Source organism: Anoplopoma fimbria, chromosome 17, assembly GCF_027596085.1.
Source record: "Anoplopoma fimbria isolate UVic2021 breed Golden Eagle Sablefish chromosome 17, Afim_UVic_2022, whole genome shotgun sequence".
Lineage (NCBI taxonomy): Eukaryota > Metazoa > Chordata > Actinopteri > Perciformes > Anoplopomatidae > Anoplopoma > Anoplopoma fimbria.
In genome coordinates, this window is record NC_072465.1 from 13,306,470 (window position 1) to 13,325,514 (window position 19,045).

The following is a 19,045-nucleotide window of genomic DNA, read 5'->3' on the forward strand; positions in this document are numbered from 1 at the left end:
TCTCATAAAGCTTTGGGGGTTTTAAAGTCATGAGTCTTGAGATGGTAGGCTGGTGGTGTGCTGTTCTGTAAAAACATAGAAGGGCATGTCCTCTCATTTTTGCATCTTTCAGAAAACACCTCAAAAATGAAGCTGCTATCCTTATAAACATCCATGATTTCTGTCAACCAAATAAAATGAAGAAAAAATATTTGAGTTGAACATTTGGTGCTGACCTGAGTCATGCAGTACAAGCTGTCTCCTAGACATAAATGACAGGCTTTACTTTTTCAATATCAAAGTCCAGAGATAGATCTAAACTCTTTCTTAGCAATCTAAAAATGTTAGTCTATTTTAGGTGACAAATTACTTATAGAGTGATGGTTGAAATGTCACTGCTGTTTCACCGAGTCTTTCACAGACTGATTATGATAAAGGAAATTACCCCAGTTATTTATTGACCAGCTGGGGAATTTCACGTCTAACTCCTTAACATAGGATAAAGACCCCATGCCAAAGAATCATTCCCATGAGTCCTTTCTGCTCTGCAATTTGCCTGGCTTATCACTCCTTTTGATACGCAGCACTCTTTCTTACACCTATCCTTTCCCTCCTTCCTTCCTCCCTCCCTCCCTCTTTCCCTTATGGTCATTTAGGAAAGTGTTCCCCCAAGGCCTCCCCTCCCCAAATCCTATTACCCTTTGGAGCCCTCCCCTACCTTCCCTCCCTCCGTCCCTCCCCTGCCCTTTGACAGCACTGCTTGGCTACGCAGCTTGGGCATCAATGATGATTACCTTGATGGTGAAGATTCTCAAATCAGAAAGGTATTTGGGTGTTTCTATTCCTGTCCTGCCCTCACTTCATCCAGTCCAAACTGTCATTAATGTCATCTTTTAAAAACATTATTGTTAACCTTGTAAAACAACAGGGACCATTCATCCCTTAAAATTCCAAATGTCATTCCTTTTTCCAAACCTCCATTGTAACTAAGAACCCCACCCACTGCCTCCAGTTTTCCCTCTATGTCTCCATATCAGCCCCTATTTGACCTAACAAACCATTTTCTCCACAAGTGGGTGCCCTCCCTTGGCAGTTACATTCTATAAAAATGCACTCCAGGTGCTTTGGAAAAGTAGTTTTTGCCAAGGATGGACAGCACTTATCACTTGGTATGAGTTCTCTACAGCCACAGATCATCTTTCAAACTTTCAATGCGCCTATTTGGGTAGTACCTGGTGATGATGTAGTCATTGTAGTTAGTATGTGGTCACACCAGGAAGTAGCAAAGGGACAATTGTTCACACATTCTCACAATATAGGTTGTTCTGGAAGCCTTGTAGTGATCACTTTCACCCTTGCTCTTTGGACAGTGAGTAAACAGTTAAATCAAGGCAACACATTTGTACCATCCAGTCCTGTCCCATGACTGTCTGCAAACCCTGTTGCATCCCTTTATGGACCAATTTATACTCCAGGAGAAATAAAAGTCCACTTTTTACTCTCAGTCTCTCTTTGTTCCCTTAAGGTCAGCACTGTCAAGACACTTTGTAGCTGGTTAACAGATGATGTTGGTGTGAAATTTCTCTGTCAGACATGCTGGTGTGATCAGGCCATTGGTGTGTCAGCAATTGATGATTTGCTAAGTCAAGACGGGTATAACAGGCATTTTAACATGATGCCCTCTTCACTATACAAAGTAATACGTTTTCTGATGCCTTCTGTATACTGAATGTTCACAACCTTCACGTTTAACCTTGATACATGACAAATAATATCAGTTCTCCACCTTGCAGTCCAGGTTTGCAGAACAGAACAATATCAATGACGTGCAGGACCAGGTTCAGGAGAGACAATCCACCATGAATAAAGGTACCACAACCGAACCCTGCCTTCACCCAATGACAGCTGGGATCGGCTCCAGCCCCCCATGACCCTTAACAGGATAAATGGTTACGGATAATGAATCAATGACAGGATTGTCTTATAGTATTAGCTCTGATAATTCAGCTCCCTCTTCTTTCTCATGGTTTTGAACATGTCTGTTGTGTCCTTTGCCAGTTGGCATTGTCCCTCCTAGAACGAAGTCCCCCACCAACAAATCACACAGCAGCTCTTCTGGAGTTTCCCGCCATAATGGCAGAGGGCCTAATGGAATTTCTCGGGTATGTCAACCTTGCCTCGATGTAAATAATATCAAAATGCCAGTCTGAACTACAGCATGTACAGATGTGTAGCCTCAAGTGTTCAAACAAGATAGTGTGAGGAAATCAAACCATTCACAGACCTTTAACCAGTTTTCGCTGGAACCCTATGTTGGAGCAGGGACCATGGCTCAGTCCCAATACTCACATTGGTGGTGTGAGAACTTGGATAATTGCCTCCTTGTATTACTTATCAGGCAATTTCCAAAATGATAACTCGCTTGAGCTTGAGCTGATATACTTTTACTTTTATTTTTTACATAAGATAGAAACAACCATACAACTTTCTGATTACCACAAATGTATCAACTCAATGAAAGCATTTAATTTCAACACATCTTCAAAAAGCTGAGGGGGCTGAGATGTTGATATTCAAATATTTGGGATTTTATTCTTATGAGAGAACAACCAGAACAAGTACAAAAATGAGATTGTAGTAGCAACTGTAGCTCAGCAATAGAGCGGGTCGCTCTTCAATCAGAGGATCGGCCGTTTAATCCTTGGCTCCTCTAGTCCATGTCAATGTGTCCTTTGGCAAGACACTTTTCCCACAAATTGCTCCCTACGGCGTGTAAATGGGTATGAATGATGAGATAGTTCTGATGGGCAGGTGGCCAAGTAATTTGGCCTAATGACAGCATTGATGCCCAAGGATTTAACTTTTTGCTACTCCACACGTCATGTCAACTATCACAAAAAGGCACAACTAAATTACAATAGGACTAAGACTGAAATTTTGTCTGAATTGAAAAGTGTTTCTATGCCCCATCTTTGTCATAGGAGCGTCCAAAGAGCGCTGTGTTTCCTGCAGAGCTGAAGTCAAAGATGAGTGTGGAGGAGCAGAATGAGCGAATCCGACGCAACCAGAGCAGCTCTGTGAGGGACAAGAGGCGGAGTCTAAACCTCCCAGGTGGCCAACTTCCAGCCAACTATAAAGTGGTATGATCCATGATGTGATGATCCTTGTGAAACATAATAACACAGAGTGCCAGTAGAGTCAAACCTAACTAGTACTTCCAGGTATTGGAATTGGAAAGCCAGTGAGAGCATGTGTTGTGTTAGGGCACTAGCTGGTGGAGAAAAAGTGCTAACTAGGCTATGTACCAAACATATAATTCAACCTAAACAGATGTTAATAACATCCAAATCTCTGAAGTAATAATTTTTCCTATTAAGTTGAATGAATGACAATATTTGCCTTAACCTTGCACACCTTTATCTCAGAGAGTGGTTAATCAATAAGAAAACACAGATAGGAAAATAGGAAAAATATGTAACTCACTGTTTTCAGTGTCCCCGTATCAACTAAGAAATCATATAAAAAGGCACTCCTTATAACTGCAAATGTTCCTCAAAGTATCAGAGTAATACAGGGGATTTGTGTATGTACAACCATGGTTACAGTGCAAATACAAACCACTGAGACATACACAGCTTTAAAGTTGATATTCAGACAACGACACAGTGACATTTTGTACCAAAACAGAAGTGTACTGGTGCAGCTCATGTGTGTGTGTGTGTGTGTGTGTGTGTGTGTGTGTGTGTGTGTGTGTGTGTGTGTGTGTGTGTGTGTGTGTGTGTGTGTGTGTGTGTGTGTGTGTGTGTGTGTGTGTGTGTGTGTGTGTGTGTGTGTGTGTGTGTGTACAGATTCGTAGGCGGCTGACAGCTCACGAGATTGACATTAAAGACTTGGAGGTAGCGGTTCGAGGCCAGGGGCATGAGTCGCCTCGGGAAGAAATCGCTCGACTGAGACGGTTAAAGGTTGAACCAGAACCCTACAACCTGGACATCAGCAAAGAGGTGAGATTAGTCAGCTGATGTGTCTTCATTTTTCACTCTCTCTCATGTTCATGGTTCCGAAGGTTATAATTATAATGCACATATAATGCACATATTATCATATTTATCACACCATATATTATCACACTTATCATGGCTCACTGTTTTAGATTCTATGAAATTAATTACATTTAAATAGGTTGTGTCCATATAGTCTATATCTGTGTGGATTTGTATTTATTCAGTTGATTTTTTTCTAGTTGGTGACGCCTGAAAAGCTTCTGATCCCAGAGCGCTACATGGATGTGGAGGATAACACCCCTCTTAGCCCCGAGGAACAGAAGGAGAAACAGAAAAAACTGGAGCGGATCAAGACCCTCATTGCCAAATCAAAGTGGGTTTCGACTCACATAGATTTATTAGTGTCTTTTCTATGCTCCTCACACTTGTTTCAAGACACTATGAAAACATACCTATTGTTTCAATAAAGCACACCTTTCATGCTCCTTCCTTTACACCAAAAGGTGCTGATAACTCTACCTTGTTTGTCAATGGTTATGAGGTAACATGCCACCAAGTGCAATGGTTAATTCAATAGTTTTAGAAGTACATCAGATAATTGGTCATTTGGTTTTGCCATCTTTATTGAAAAAACTGCTTTAACTTTTCACCTTTTGAACAACAAAAATAAATATAACATCAGAAGCAAAGCAAAATTACAAGCAACTGCTGAAATTGAATGTGAATGTGTTAACTTCTTAATATCATCACTACAGACGTGATACAAGCATTGCTGTCTACACTGAATATGCTGTCATATCCACCTACCTTCTGCTGCCCGCCTATTATTTTCACTTTGGGTTTGGAAGCATTAGTATTAGTTCTTGGGGTTTAGCGCTTGTAGCATTGTCAACAATTAATGATTTTTGGAAACATACAGCAGCTCCAGTGTTTCATCAACCATCAGGGACTGGGATAATGACATGTGAACATGGCCTGAAATGACATGAGGAAACTGTCAATGACTTTGTAGTGTCTCTTGGAGTAGATGGCTCCACTAGCAGGAACAACTAAAGTACCGAAGCATCAGTTCACCAGTGGGCCGGACTCTGTGGAGAACAGCACATGTGACAATGTTTAGTAACTATTTTCACTCTAAGAGCAGACACAGGTCCAGCGGAGAGTTGTACTTTATACATATTAGTTCAACTAAAGAGAGAATTAAACCAACCTGAGAGTCTGCTTGTCTGAATGCTAGTTGCTAATTTGTGTTTCTTCTTTTAATTTACTATTGTTATTTTTGAATACCCCATGTTTATATCTGCAGTGGACCTGTGTCTTTTGGCAATGAGAGTAATTGTTAAACACCATCACGTTTGTATCTGACCAGCCATCTCACACAGCCAGAAGTTACTCACAGTTCCAAAAACATTGGGTTAAAATTCATAATTGCTCTTACTTGGACAACCAATCAAAACAATGATTCATTCTTAATAAAGTTTTTTGGGCAATTTTCAGGATGGTAAAACTGGCGATGCTAAGCAAAGTAATCACACACATATATATATATATGTGATTTTATTAGAAGTAATAATATTAGTATTAGTCAAATGTATTAAGAATGCCATGGTCAAAACTCCTTGTATTCGTACACACCTACTTGATCCTTAAAGCTAAATAACTACCATGCTCTTCCTTTGTCTGTGCATCTCCTTTCATCTACCCACCATCAGTTTGCAGAACATGGTTCCTCTCCTGGACGGCCCAGTGGACGGCGGAGCTCCAGTCAGTTCCCAGCAGCAGTTGCAGGAGCAGGAGAAGCGTATAGAGATCTCCTGTGCTCTTGCTGCTGAGGCCTCTCGTCGTAGCCGCCTTCTCTCCGGTGAGGACTCTCTGCACATGGCTGCAAGTCACAAACTCTCTCCCTCTAACTGCTCACAGTAATCACACAGCCCAGCACAAGCAACACTACTTCCTCCGAGTACCTCATTCACATTCATGAAAAATCCTCAATGGTTCACTAAACTCACATCTGAAAACTAACGCTAATCTTCATATGCTGTTTCAGATCGATATTTTGCCATGGTCTGGTATAATAAAAAGTGAAATTAGCTAGGGCATTTTTGACAGTAAAAACTTTTAACATCCATTCTTCATAGAGCTTTATCATTTAAAAAATATAAAGCTGAAAGTTCAGGCTTTTTAACCGAACCTTAAGAACAGTTCAGCTCGACTGTGTCTCAATGTGTAGAAAGGCGCATACGGTCATTAACCATTACCTCTTGTGCAAATGTCGGACATTTTAAAATTCAAAGTCGGTTCTGGAAGGCAAGGGCAGGTATAGGTTTGTGAAACTTAACCCTAAGCAGGACACTGATTTCAGGTGCATTCAGTTTCAGCTCCACCTCCAAAATAGTTGTTTGTGGTGTTCCTAGATGTCAGCATTAACTGACAGGCTGGAATGTAGGTGCCTTCAATTACCCTGCCTTTCAGCCCATTTCAGTCTGTACACTCATACACAATGTGATATAATAACTGCTTAATTTACTACTTAAGCATAATATATCTACAGCAGAGCAATCACAGATTTTTTTAGTTACATACAAGTCATCTTATAATTCAGTAGTACTGAGGACTCACACATGCATAGCTGAGCCCAATCTGGACCTGCTAATTTGTTTATTACCATGAAAGTCCAGAGAGGTCACACATCTTCTCTTTGCCCACTTATAATATAATAATAATAATAATACATTTTATTTGTATAGCGCTTTAAAAGGTACTCAAAGGCACTTTACATGTTAAAGACAGAAACAAAAAAAAAATGTAAACAAGAGATGATTTTATAACAATAGTAAACAAATCAACAACAAGAAAAAATACATACTTTGAGCCAGTATCACAGGTTGAAAGCAGATTTAAATAGATGAGTTTTATGTGCAGTTTTGAATGTGGCGAATGATGGGTATATGTCTGAGGTGCTGGGGGAGAGAGTTCCAGAGGGAGGGAGCAGCAATGGAGAAGGCCCTGTCCTCTCAGGCTCGGTGTTTAGACCGAGTAGGGGGAGTTAGGAGGTTGGCGCGGTGGATCTGAGGTTGCGGGTGGGAGTATATCGGTGTAGGAGATCGGAGAGGTTGTGATGTGCGTTGTGATGTGCGTAGTCGGGAAATGTTTTTTAGATGAAAGAAGACAGTTTTAGTGATCTGTTTGACGTGAAGTTCGAAGGACAGGGTTTGATCAAAAATGACACCAAGGTTATGGACATTTGTGGAAGCAGGAACAGTGGTGCCATCGATGCATAGGGAGAAGTTGTGGTGGGAATTGTTTAGTGATTTGGGGCCTATGATGAGGATTTCAGATTTGTCACTGTTGAGTTTGAGAAAGTTGCCTTGCCTAGAAGTGGAGCGTGCAGTGTTGACAGACAGGTTGGGGCAGCCTGTCTGTCAAGATAGTCTTACCCCACTGTACTGTGTTAACTCCTCCAAACCTCCTCTTTATATCTGTGAGGCAGTTGGTGATGGTGGATTGGGTTGTGGGGTGATGGATTTGGTGGAGATGTAGAGCAGGATGTTGTCAGCATAGCAGTGGAAGTGGAGTCCATGGTTGCATTCGATGTTACCAAGGTGGAGCATGTAGAGGATGGAGAGGAGGGGACCGAGAACCGAACCTTGGGGGACACCTTGAGAGACTGGGGCTGTGTCAGAGTTGAAGTTATTGATGCAAATTAACTGTTGGCGGTCGGAGAGATATGATTTGAACCAGGAGAGGGCTGTGCCAGTGATATGGAGGGAGGACTCAAGACGGTAGAAGAGGATGGAGTGGCTGATGGTGTCAAACGCTGCGCTGAGGTCCAGTAGTATTAGGATGTTGAGGGAGTGGTCATCTGAGGAGATGAGTAGGTCGTTGGTGACTTTGATTAGGGCCGTTTCTGTGCTGTGATGAGATCTGAATTCTGATTGAAATGGTTCGTAGAGGTGGTTGGAGTCCAGGTGGGTTTTGAGTTGGTAGGCAACAGTGTGTTCCAGTATTTTAGACAGAAAAGGGAGATTGCAGATGGGTCTTGTTGGGGATGTCTGGTTCAAGGCCAGGCTTTTTGAGTATAGGTGTGACAGATGCAAGTTTGAGGGCGGGAGGGACAGAGCCAGTAGACAGGGGGGAGTTGATGACAGAGAGGAGGAGCGGCCGGAGGGCCGGGAGACAAGCCATGACTAAAGTTGCAGGTCGGAGTCTTCATGCCAGACAGTGATTTATTGAGATCTGATGGGGAGATGAGTCAGAATTGGGAGAGTGACCGGTCGGATAGTGGGGGATCGACAAAAACAGGGTTGGGGGGGCGGGGCTGGATGTGGCCAGTTGGTTGTAGATGGTCTCTATTTCTTCCTTGTAGAATGACAGGAAGGAGTTCCATTTCTCTACTGTGAAGGAGTGGGTGAGACTGTCCATGGGTTTAAGGAGTTTAATTATTGTGGAGAAGAGGACCTTGGGGTTGGTGGAACCGGAGTGGATGATGCCAGAATAGAAGTGGAGCGTGCAGTGTTGAGAGCCAGTTTGTGTTTTTGCCAAGTTTCAGTGAGACAGAGGATATCAAGGTTGTTGTCAGTGATGAATTTGTTGATGATTAGGCTGTTGTTGCTTAGTAACCGGGTGTTGAGTAGAGCAAGTTTCATGCAGTGTTTTGTGATTGGTCGGGAGTAATTGGGTATGGTTTTGAGGTTGGATGAGTTCACATGCTGTTTGTTGTGATGACGTAATATTGAAGTGGGCCGGTGCTGGGTCCACAGAGACGGGATGGAGTTCATAGAAGTGGAATTGTAGGTAATAAGCTTGCGCTGGAAGCCGGTGTGAACATAACCAGGATGGATGTAGGAGAGATTGTTTTTGTTTGCTGCTTTGTGAGTGCTGTATGGATGGGGCAGCCTGTCTGTCAAGATAGTCTTACCTCACTGTACTGTGTTAACTCCTCCAAACCTCCTCCATCTCATTCCAGCCCAGTGCGCCCCCAGTCCCCCCATCTCCCCAACCAGCCTGGCCTCTCCCCCTTCCTCGACTGACTTCCCCAACTTGGCCCACATCATGAAGGCGTGAGTCGTACAAGGTGAGACTCCGTCCGTCTCCCGTCCTGTTTAGAGTGTTTCACTCTCTAGGCCTGCTATTGATGCAATCTGCTGGGGTTTATGATACAATACATTGGGTTTGTCCAATATAGGTTTTAGATAGCATTGCTAATGTTAATAATTTTCAGCAAATTGAGACAACGAAATTTAACTATATGTTTGGATTTGCTACTGGTGGGTCCTTTCTCAAAATTCTCAACACAAGTTTTACTTTGAACATTTTACGAATCATTTCCAACCATCTCTCATCACAACGTGGCAACTCTATCCACAAAGGACAAAGACACTTAACCTTAGCCTAACACTTAGGCTACATTTACGCTAATACGTTTTGTTTAAAAACGGGGTTTTAAAACGAAATCAATCTCCGTCCACACAGGCGTTTCAGCATCGTTTTTTAAATGATTTCCGTCAATACGAGCAAGCCTAAAAACGAATATCACATGACTATTCACGTACACTGGGCATGCGGGTGCCGGTGTAAACATAAAGTACATTGGTTTTTGAGTATTATACTACTCTTTAATAATAAAAGGTCGTGTTTGATACTTAAGATCTTCCTCTAAAATCTTCCTCTTTACACTAAAACAGACTCAATTCAATTTTTCAATCTTGCCGGTCTTGCTCTATTTATATCTTACACAGAAATCAAATTTACTTTAAAATTAACACTTACAAATCAAAGTTTACTAGATTATGGGACAATACGTTGGTTAACAAACGTCTCTCACTGATTTCTTTTTGGTTTTGCTGTTCTCTATTTTCCCAATCATAGTTTTGCTGGCAGCTGAAATCCCTGACATACTGGAGAGCAGCTATGCTTTTGTTTCTTAACAGTTTATTTGTGAACTTCACAATAGTTGTGCAGAACAAAATAAGCATTGATTAGAAAAGGAGAGTCCTCCGTTTTATTCTCCATCGCCCTCCTCAAAACCGCAAACCCTGACTTCAAACATCCGCTCCCTAGGGTTGATAACAGCTCCAATAACAGCCGCTTCCTCCTCATGTCGGCAGTAGTAGAATATTAAAATGCAGAATTGAACTGCACAACAGCTGTTAGGAAAGACAACAAGGTCAGCAACGCCTGTAATCTGTTATTCATGCCGAATTAACCCCTGGTAGTCTATTGATAATCAAGGCGGTTGTTTGTTTTCATCTGGAAAAGTGTCACCTGATTCGGGGCGTGACGAATCAGAAAAGGAAACGTCGTGACTACTAAAACCCTATCAAGTAACAAACGTGTGTGACTGCATCATCGTTTTTTAAACTTATGTGGTTCAACATCCACACTATGAGGTAAACCTGGCATTGTCTGTCCTCGGAATGGTTTTTAAACGTATTTGTTTTTGATGCTCTAAAACTCAGGCCTAGTTTGGACACTCAGTGTAAACCTAGCAAAAGCAATGCGTTTTAAAATGGAAACGTAGTAGTGTGGACATGGCCGTAGCCATCGTATGTATGGGTGAATGACATGTAGCCATTTGAGGGGTCGGAAGCCTAGAAAGTAAATTTACCATTACCATTAGGGAAGGCCAAGGGATGACTCTCAAGTAATAACCATCTGCTGTAGCTTAGTATGTGTCGTGTTAAAAAGGCTAGCAGGGATTACAAATCAATGTTCTTAAGATGGCTTACAGAGTTAGTATTCCATTTATTTCCCATAAAAGTAAACATTTCTCAGTACCCAATAACACAAGTCACTGTTCTTACTCCGTCTTTCTTTGCTTTTTTTTGTCTTTAGCTCAAGCCCTGGCCGCTGTCAATTTTGATGGAGCATCTTTCTGAGGATTCACTGACTAAACAATAAAGGTGGCCAGGGACAAATGACTTCAGCAAAAGCACTGAAAGCTGTCAAAGGAAGTTCCAAGGAGGCAGGAACAAAAATGAAAACCCAAATTGAAGCTATAAACCTTGTTAGCTTACCCCTCCAAACTTCAGTACCACTACTCACGACGGGCTCCTTTTCTGTGTGCATCAATGGCACAAAGGAAGGCTCCATTTCTCTTACCAGCTTCAAGATGGGAATATTTCCATAGAAATTTTGCTCAGGACATCTTCTACAAAGTAGAGATTGGTGAACTATGTTGATGATGATGATGAGATATTTTAGACATTGAGAGGCCACACTGAAGAAGAACAAGACAGAGAGCAAGAAAGAGTCACTGAGGTTGACAAATCAACAAAAGACTCCCTACAGTAAAACCTACAGAGACTTTGTTTGTTATCATAATCGTCATATAAACCTTCAGAGACCAAGTGGACACTTTGACAACGGAGTAAAATAAGATTGAAGCATCTCATCCTCTGTAAAAAGCAGAGGACTCTCCTTCTGAGCTCACTGTGATGCCTGTTTCACCACCCCTTACACTACCCCCATCCAATCAGCCTTGTCTGCCATCAATATCGATTATATGGAACAATTGGTTGAACACAATGGATTACGTTTTGCATCAGTATATCACCCATCTTTCACACCAAACACAGAGTTTGGTGAGAGGCCAAGTCGAAGATGGAAGAGCATTACATAAACCATGACCTAGTTTAAAAAGCTGAATATGGCGACACCTAGTCCTACTTCAGATTCAGAGTATGGAATTTGTAAAACACAATACTCATTTTCTAACCTGGTATCCTCACCCTCTCTAATATCTGCTGTCATGCTTGAGGTTTTAGGTAGCTTGTAGACACAAATATTCTGCGTTGTCTCACTTTTTGAACAGCAGTCTGTGCAGATCATGTCAGACATGCACAGCTGAGGAAATGTATGTCACACGGACCTTACCCAAAAGGTATAATTAAGGCGTTACTCTTGCATACATGCCTCTGCCTGCTGTCAATGCTGCAGTGCCATTGACCCAGGTCAGTATATTTCATGGTAAAAAAATGAATTTATTTGAAATTTTGCCACAAAACCTGGAGGAAAATCAAGGCACAGCTAGAACTCGCCCTGCCGCTCTTCACTGGAAATAATAAGCCTGAGACAGACACATTTTCTGTGGCTGGACTTGCTGTCTGTATGGTTCTGATAAGTCTGAAGCTGTGAGACAGGAAGTGACGAGCTTCCCTCCAGTGTTGGGTCAAGCATTGTTATAAAGAGCAGATCATCAGCAGTGGACTATGTACTAATCTACACCAAGTGTATTTCAACTTTTACAATAGCTGATTCAAAGAAACAGCAGGCAGTGACACAATCCTCTGCCCTATGTAAGGAACCATTTATCTGAGGCAACAACATAGCCTAAAGAAGGGATAGAAATTGCTCACAGACGAGGTGAATATGAGTCCAGAAGCCTTGTCAATTCAGTTTTCCTTCAACATGTGGTCATGGCAACTACACTATTGTTAAAGTAAGGTAAGGTTAGGACTTTTTGTAACCTCTATCACCTTTAGACAAAGATGGTGGTCATCTGGTGGTTAGACAAGGACAGAGCTTGCTTGAACTACAAGTAGGAAACAGGATGTGTGTACCATCACTGTACACTGCTCATTATAAACCTGATATTTCTCAACTGAACAACAGCTCGTCCACAAGAGATGCATATGAGTGTTATCATCCTGCATCTTGAAGGGGCACGTTCACCTCACCGTCAACCACTGTGTGCAGACTCCCCAGTGATTGTCTGTATATATATATATGTTAAGTATGTTGGAAAGATATGGTTCAGTGTATGTGGAAAGTGACCTTAGAAGAGTTACTCTGCTACAAAAGCAGTTGTCTGTGTAAAGAGGAATTAGCTAATGATGCAGTCATTTGAGAGTCATGTTACATATCCCATCATTTCATCCAGTCATGCAGTGCCATAAGTCTGAGACGTCTGTGTTTTTTATGTTGTGATGAATGGACATATTCATGACATGACTTACAAAGGAGTTTGAATCTGGAGGAAAAGCAATGATTGAAGGTTAGAAACGTCTACACATGTGGCTTTAAGTCAGACTTCTAAATGGCCAACATTAAATATTGAAATAAATGTATTGTCCCACAATTATGAAGTAAATAATGCATTTGTTTCATGAGTTCATTTTGAAAACACAGAAATGGATAAAATAAACAAATATTGTTAAATACCTGAGAGATATATTAAAACACAACTTATGATTTGTTATGTATTCATTCCTATTTTCATGCTAACAGCTTTATTGCATTACTTTCTGTATATGTATGGTACATTTTATTTTAGTAACATTTCTGTCACACAGAAATGTCTATCTTCATATGTTACAAATATGTAGTTTTGGCCATGCCTCTTCATTGCAACCTCCTCAAGATTTGAACGTAGTGACCACACAAACACACCTCCCCTTTGTTATGTTTATGTTATGTATGGTTTTTTTGCCCTTACACTTTTCGATGTTCAAAGGACCTGCCTTTGTAGGAAGGTATTGTATGACCATAGTAAGTCAAAGACAATACGGCACACGTTTTACGCTGAAGAGCGGTTAACTGCTCTCACTGCGCTAAAAACAAGTATTTAAGAGAATACTTCTATTTTCTCTTTTTTTAAGTATCTTTTTTAGAAATGGTCCATGTTTAAAAGAGGCAGTTAATATTTTTTCATGAATATTCAATGACAAGTTGACAGGTTAAAATTTTAACTCAATTACGTTTTAAATTTTTCACAAATAAAACGTTTTGTTTTTTTTGTATTGCTCTTGAGGATTGTTTAAAGATATTTTTGAATTAATTGGAATCTGATGTGTTAAGAAATGACAGCCGAACAGTGGTGTCCATTATTTGATACTAGATGTAGCATTTGTGTAAGATGAAAATAAAGAATATATACATTATTCAAATTGATCAATGTATATAATATTTTGGATCTCAGTTACAGTATATCCTACAATCACATGTAACCATTGCCATTTTGGGGGAAATAGACAAACTGCTTGAACTATGCAAATAATAAAAAAAATAGGCATATAACAATGCTTGCTTTCAATAAACCTTGCAATAAAGTGAATGTATAAAAATTATGTGTTTCTCTAGATGCTTATGAATTCATCACAGTATTTTGTTTGATAGAACATGCCTGGAATGATAATCTATTCACCGCTCTAATTTTGTGTTGATGACGTTCACTGCCAAAACACTACTGACGTAACTGTCCAGCCTGCTCGTTACCAATATACTCCCTGATGATATTCTATAGTCTTTGTTATATCAAACTGTATGTCTGAATGAATAAAGTACAAAATAAAGACAGACTGGATTATTTTACATCAGGGCTTTTTTGAGTCAGCTATTTATTGTATCATATATACTTTTGTACAAAAATAAGAAGTATAAAATATATCATGAAGTACAGCATTGACCGCCTGCTTGTTTCATAGCCCCTTTGATTTATTTTTAGTGATCCTGTTCCCAGATCTCAGCTAATAATTTCATGTCATTATTACCAATAATGGCCGATTTTACAAAAAAACAAGACAAAAGTTGTGAAACACAGGTATTTTCCTTGAACATTTTACCACCCAGAGTTCCACTTGAAGGGTGCCAACTTTCCAAGAATAAAATTTATGTTTAAAAACAAAGTGTAATGTAGGTTAGACGCTGTTATAGTAATTTCCTATATGTGGTGCCCCTGGTACAGAAAACACCCCTCTAGATCCGACAACGCCACAGGAGGAACCCTTAAGCCCTTAATCTATATCAGCGTGTTATGTGACCAAGTCTTCCCCTGAACAGGAACAATTTGCGAGAGTTGAATATTTATAAAAATAAGTTGAGCTTTATTACAAAAATACATACAAGTATATAAAATGGCAATTTAAAATACCAGTGGCATTGAGGTCAGTAGGCAAGACAATGTAATGATTGGATGGTGAAAAGTTAAAGTTAATTCTCCTCAAATTAAGAAGGTCGAGTCTGCCGGTTCACACCACCCTGCTGGACGACTGTGGGAGACAGAAAAGGGGGAAAGCAGGCCTGACACAAATAAAATACACAATAGCACTACACAATTCAAAATATCCACACTAAACTACCATGCAGTGTCTGGATTTATTATACACACCACTAGAGAGTGCCAGAGAGTGTAGTCCCACCACGGAAAGGAGGCAGTGTGTCAGTGTCTCCTTTCCACAGCCTTGTACAGATCAAGATGTTGATACAGAATGGAGGAGAATAACAGTCAAAACATGAAATCACCATCCACAAATACAAAATACAATAATTGCCTAGCACCTATAGCCTACTACAGGTAAACCTGAAATGCAAATAAAATGGGAAAAAGCAAATAAGCAAATAAAGAAAAGAAAACTAACAGTAGAAAACAATGGCTGGCCTGGTCCCTTTTAAGAAAACAAATGATACATTATATTGCTCATATTTAAAACATTAGTAAAAGATAATAAAATACAAGCCTACTTTGCAAGAAATACACAAACTCCCGTAGCACAGTAATGCAGGCGGAGGGAGGGAGAATTCCAGTGTTACGGCTATAAACGGAAGAGACATCATAAATATCACAAGGATAAAAACATATTAAAATACACAGATAACACGTGTATATTGTTTACCAATATCTACGGGTCTCTAGCCACGGCAGTTGTGCACTGAAACATACAAAGACAATATGAAACAATAGCTTTTTCCAGTGGTGTTTAACACAGGTTAAAAATGCTAAAACCTGTCAAGCATCCATGATACACAGACTAGACATCATAGAAGCATAACACACACAAAGGACTCGCACTGGCCAAGGACATTCAATGCTATACACATTAGCGTCAGTTTTGGACGCACCTAATACTCGCATCTGATCAGTAGGATCAAAGCCACAAAATCTACCTTATGCTGCGCTCATTGCAAACGGTGCGACGTTAGGTTTACAAAACCTGCGGGAACAGGAGAGTCCACCACAATATGTGCGTGCAGTACGTTCCAGGTGCTCTCTACTGAAACCGGTTATCTTTTATCACTTCCTGATTAACCTGTGGTCATGTGACTATGTCAGAGGATGGTGCTGCTGCGCCAATCACCCAGATTCCCACATATATAAACAACAACACTCTAAAAAGAACTAATCCAGGTACAATGCATGTGTTATGTTCAGTATTGAGTGAATCCATAAACACACAGACTTTGAAAGCCAGTTAAAAGCTTTATTGCAAACTTGGTTTTCAGAATGGCGATAACGGCAGATGGGGGGCAGACGGTGAGTGTTCTTCAGACTATCCAGTGGATGAATAGATGGGATTGAGGAGCTGGGTATGATAGCTAAAAGGAGCCAGGACCAGGACCAGGACAGGGGGAGTCCAGAACAGCAGATAGGCTTGCAAGGTGCCACCTGCTCATCAATAATAGGAGCAGACCTGTACAGAGGACATTGAGCTGTTGGCCGTTAGCATGAGGCCGGACTATCTACCGAGGGAATTTTCGCACGTTATCATGATAGCTGCGTATATTCCCCCCTCTGCTAACGGAGAAGCGGCCTGTGACGTCATACACTCGGCGACAAGCAGGCTGCTGACACAACATCCCAATGCCCTCCTCCTCCTCTCTGGTGACTTTAACCATGCCCCTCCGTCCTCCACTCTGCCCACCTTCACCCAGTACATCACCTGCCCCACCAGAGACAACAAAACCCTGGACCTATTGTATGCCAACACCAAGGAGGCATACACCTCATCACCCCTCCCTCCCCTGGGAAGATCTGATCACAACCTGGTGCACCTCCGGCCTGTGTACAAACCTCTTGTGCACAGGCAGCCAGCTGTGACCCGCACAGTCAAACGATGGTCCGATGAAGCCGAGGAGGCTCTTAAGGACTGTTTTGACTCGACTGTGTGGGAAGTATTCAGTGATGCCCATGGGGAGGACATCGACGGTCTCACAGACTGCATTACAGACTATATTAACTTTTGTGTGGAGAACACCGTACCCACCAGGACTGTACTGTGTTTTTCCAACAGCAAACCCTGGATCAATCCTGATATAAAGACCCTCCTCAAGGAGAAGAAGAGGGTTTTTAGATCAGGAAACAAGGAGGAGCTGAGGAGGAAGATCAGGGAAGGGAAAAATGTCTACAGGACAAAGATGGAGGATCAGCTGCAGCAGAACAACATCAGCGGAGTCTGGAAGAGCCTCAAGGCCATGTCTGGCCACAAGGGGCCGGACCAACAGTGGGTGAATGATCTGAACTTATTCTTTAACAGATTTGATTAGCCATTCACCCCTCCCCCCACCCAGACCTCCCTGCTGCTGCATCCCCCATCGTCTGCACCCCCTGTAGATTGCCCCTCTTCCTCCTCCTCCACCCCCTTTTCCACAACACTCGGCTCCCCTCCACACTCCTCAAACCCTGCACTCCACCAGCACCCCACCCCCACTCCAACAACCTACAACACACAGCCCCCAACTTGTCCTTCACAAATAACCAGGTGAGAAAAGAACTGAAGAGAATAAAGGTGAGAAAGGCCACGGGTCCGGACGGCATCAGCTCAAGGCTCCTCAGATCCTGCACAGACCAGCTGTGCGGGATAGTGGAGCACGTCTTCAACTTGAGCTTGAAGCTGGGGAGGGTACCACAGCTATGGAAGACGTCCTGTGTGGTACCAGTCCCAAAGACCCCGGGGGCCAAGGACTTCAGCAGCTTCAGGCCGGTGGCTCTAACATCCCACCTGATGAAGACCCTGGAGAGGCTGGTCCTTGTGCACCTCCGCCCCCTGGTGATCTCATCTTTGGACCCACTTCAGTTCGCCTACCAATCTGGCATCGGGGTGGATGACGCTGTCATCTACCTGCTACAAAGATGCCTTTCTCACCTGGAAAAGGCTGGAAGCACTGTGAGAGTCATGTTCTTCGACTTCTCCAGTGCCTTCAACACCATCCAGCCTTTGCTTCTGAGGGGCAAGCTGGAGCAGACTGGGGTGGACCACCACCTCACTGCGTGGATCCTGGACTACCTCACCAACCGTCCACAGTATGTGAGGATAAGGGAGTGTGAGTCAGATCTGGTGTCCTGCAGCACGGGGGCCCCACAAGGAACCGTTCTGGCTCCATTCCTCTTCTCCATCTACACATCGGACTTCAAATATAACTGCTACCTGCCACCTGCAAAAGTTCTCTGACGACTCTGCAATCGTCGGCCTCATCTCCGCCGGTGATGAGGGGGAATACAGAGAACTGAACCAGGACTTCATAGGATGGTTTCGGCAGAACCGCCTCCAGATCACCTCTGGTAAAACCAAAGAGCTGGTGGTGGACTTCCACTGGGGTAAACACTGTCCTCCGGAACCAGTGAACATCCAGGGAAAGGACATTGAGATTGTGAAATCTTATAAGTACCTGGGTGTTCACTTGAACAATAAACCGGACTGGACTAATCATACTAATGCACTATACAAAAAGGGTCAGAGCAGACTGTATCTGCTGAGGAGACTAAGGTCCTTTGGAGTGCAGGGAGCACTCCTGAGGACCTTTTTCGACTCTGTGGTGGCATCAGCCATTTTTTATGCAGTGGTCTGCTGGAGCAGCAGCATCTCAACAGCTGACAAGAAGAGACTGAATAAACTTGTCAGGAAGGCCAGCAGTGTGCTGGGGTGTCCACTGGATACGGTGGAGGTGGTGGGAGACAGGAAGATGATGGCTATCATCCCTGATGAACAACACCTTCCACCCCATGCAGGACACTCTGGCAGCTCTGTGCAGCTCCTTCAGCCACCGGCTGCTTCACCCCCGGTGTGTGAAGGAGAGGTACCGCAGGTCCTTCCTTCCAGCTGCTGTCAGGTTGCACAACCAACTCTGCTCCCAGCAGACCACATGACACATGACACGTGCAATACAATACACTGTGCAATTATAGCTATAATAGTTTTTTCTGTCTGTAAATATAATATTTCAGTTATTGTTGATTTTTTACTGTTTTTTATTGCTTATTTATAATACTTGTTTTTTTATTTCATTTTTATTTTTATCTTGTCTTTCTTTTACTATGTCTCTTGTGTGCACTTTACCCTATGCTGCTGTAA

At 42.2% G+C, this 19,045-nt stretch overlaps 1 protein-coding gene across 1 annotated transcript in view; it reads left to right on the forward strand.

The window, feature by feature from the left end:
• plekha6 (pleckstrin homology domain containing, family A member 6) overlaps window positions 1-14,271 on the forward strand; it is a 59,555-nt gene extending 45,284 nt beyond the window's left edge. The window contains 8 exon segments of the mRNA XM_054617766.1: window positions 1,773-1,848; window positions 2,038-2,141; window positions 2,961-3,119; window positions 3,828-3,980; window positions 4,220-4,353; window positions 5,693-5,841; window positions 8,947-9,054; window positions 10,815-14,271. Of these exon segments, the coding sequence (XP_054473741.1) occupies window positions 1,773-1,848; window positions 2,038-2,141; window positions 2,961-3,119; window positions 3,828-3,980; window positions 4,220-4,353; window positions 5,693-5,841; window positions 8,947-9,044 (873 nt within the window). The 3' untranslated portion in view covers window positions 9,045-9,054; window positions 10,815-14,271.
• The last annotated feature ends 4,774 nt before the right edge of the window (window positions 14,272-19,045 follow it).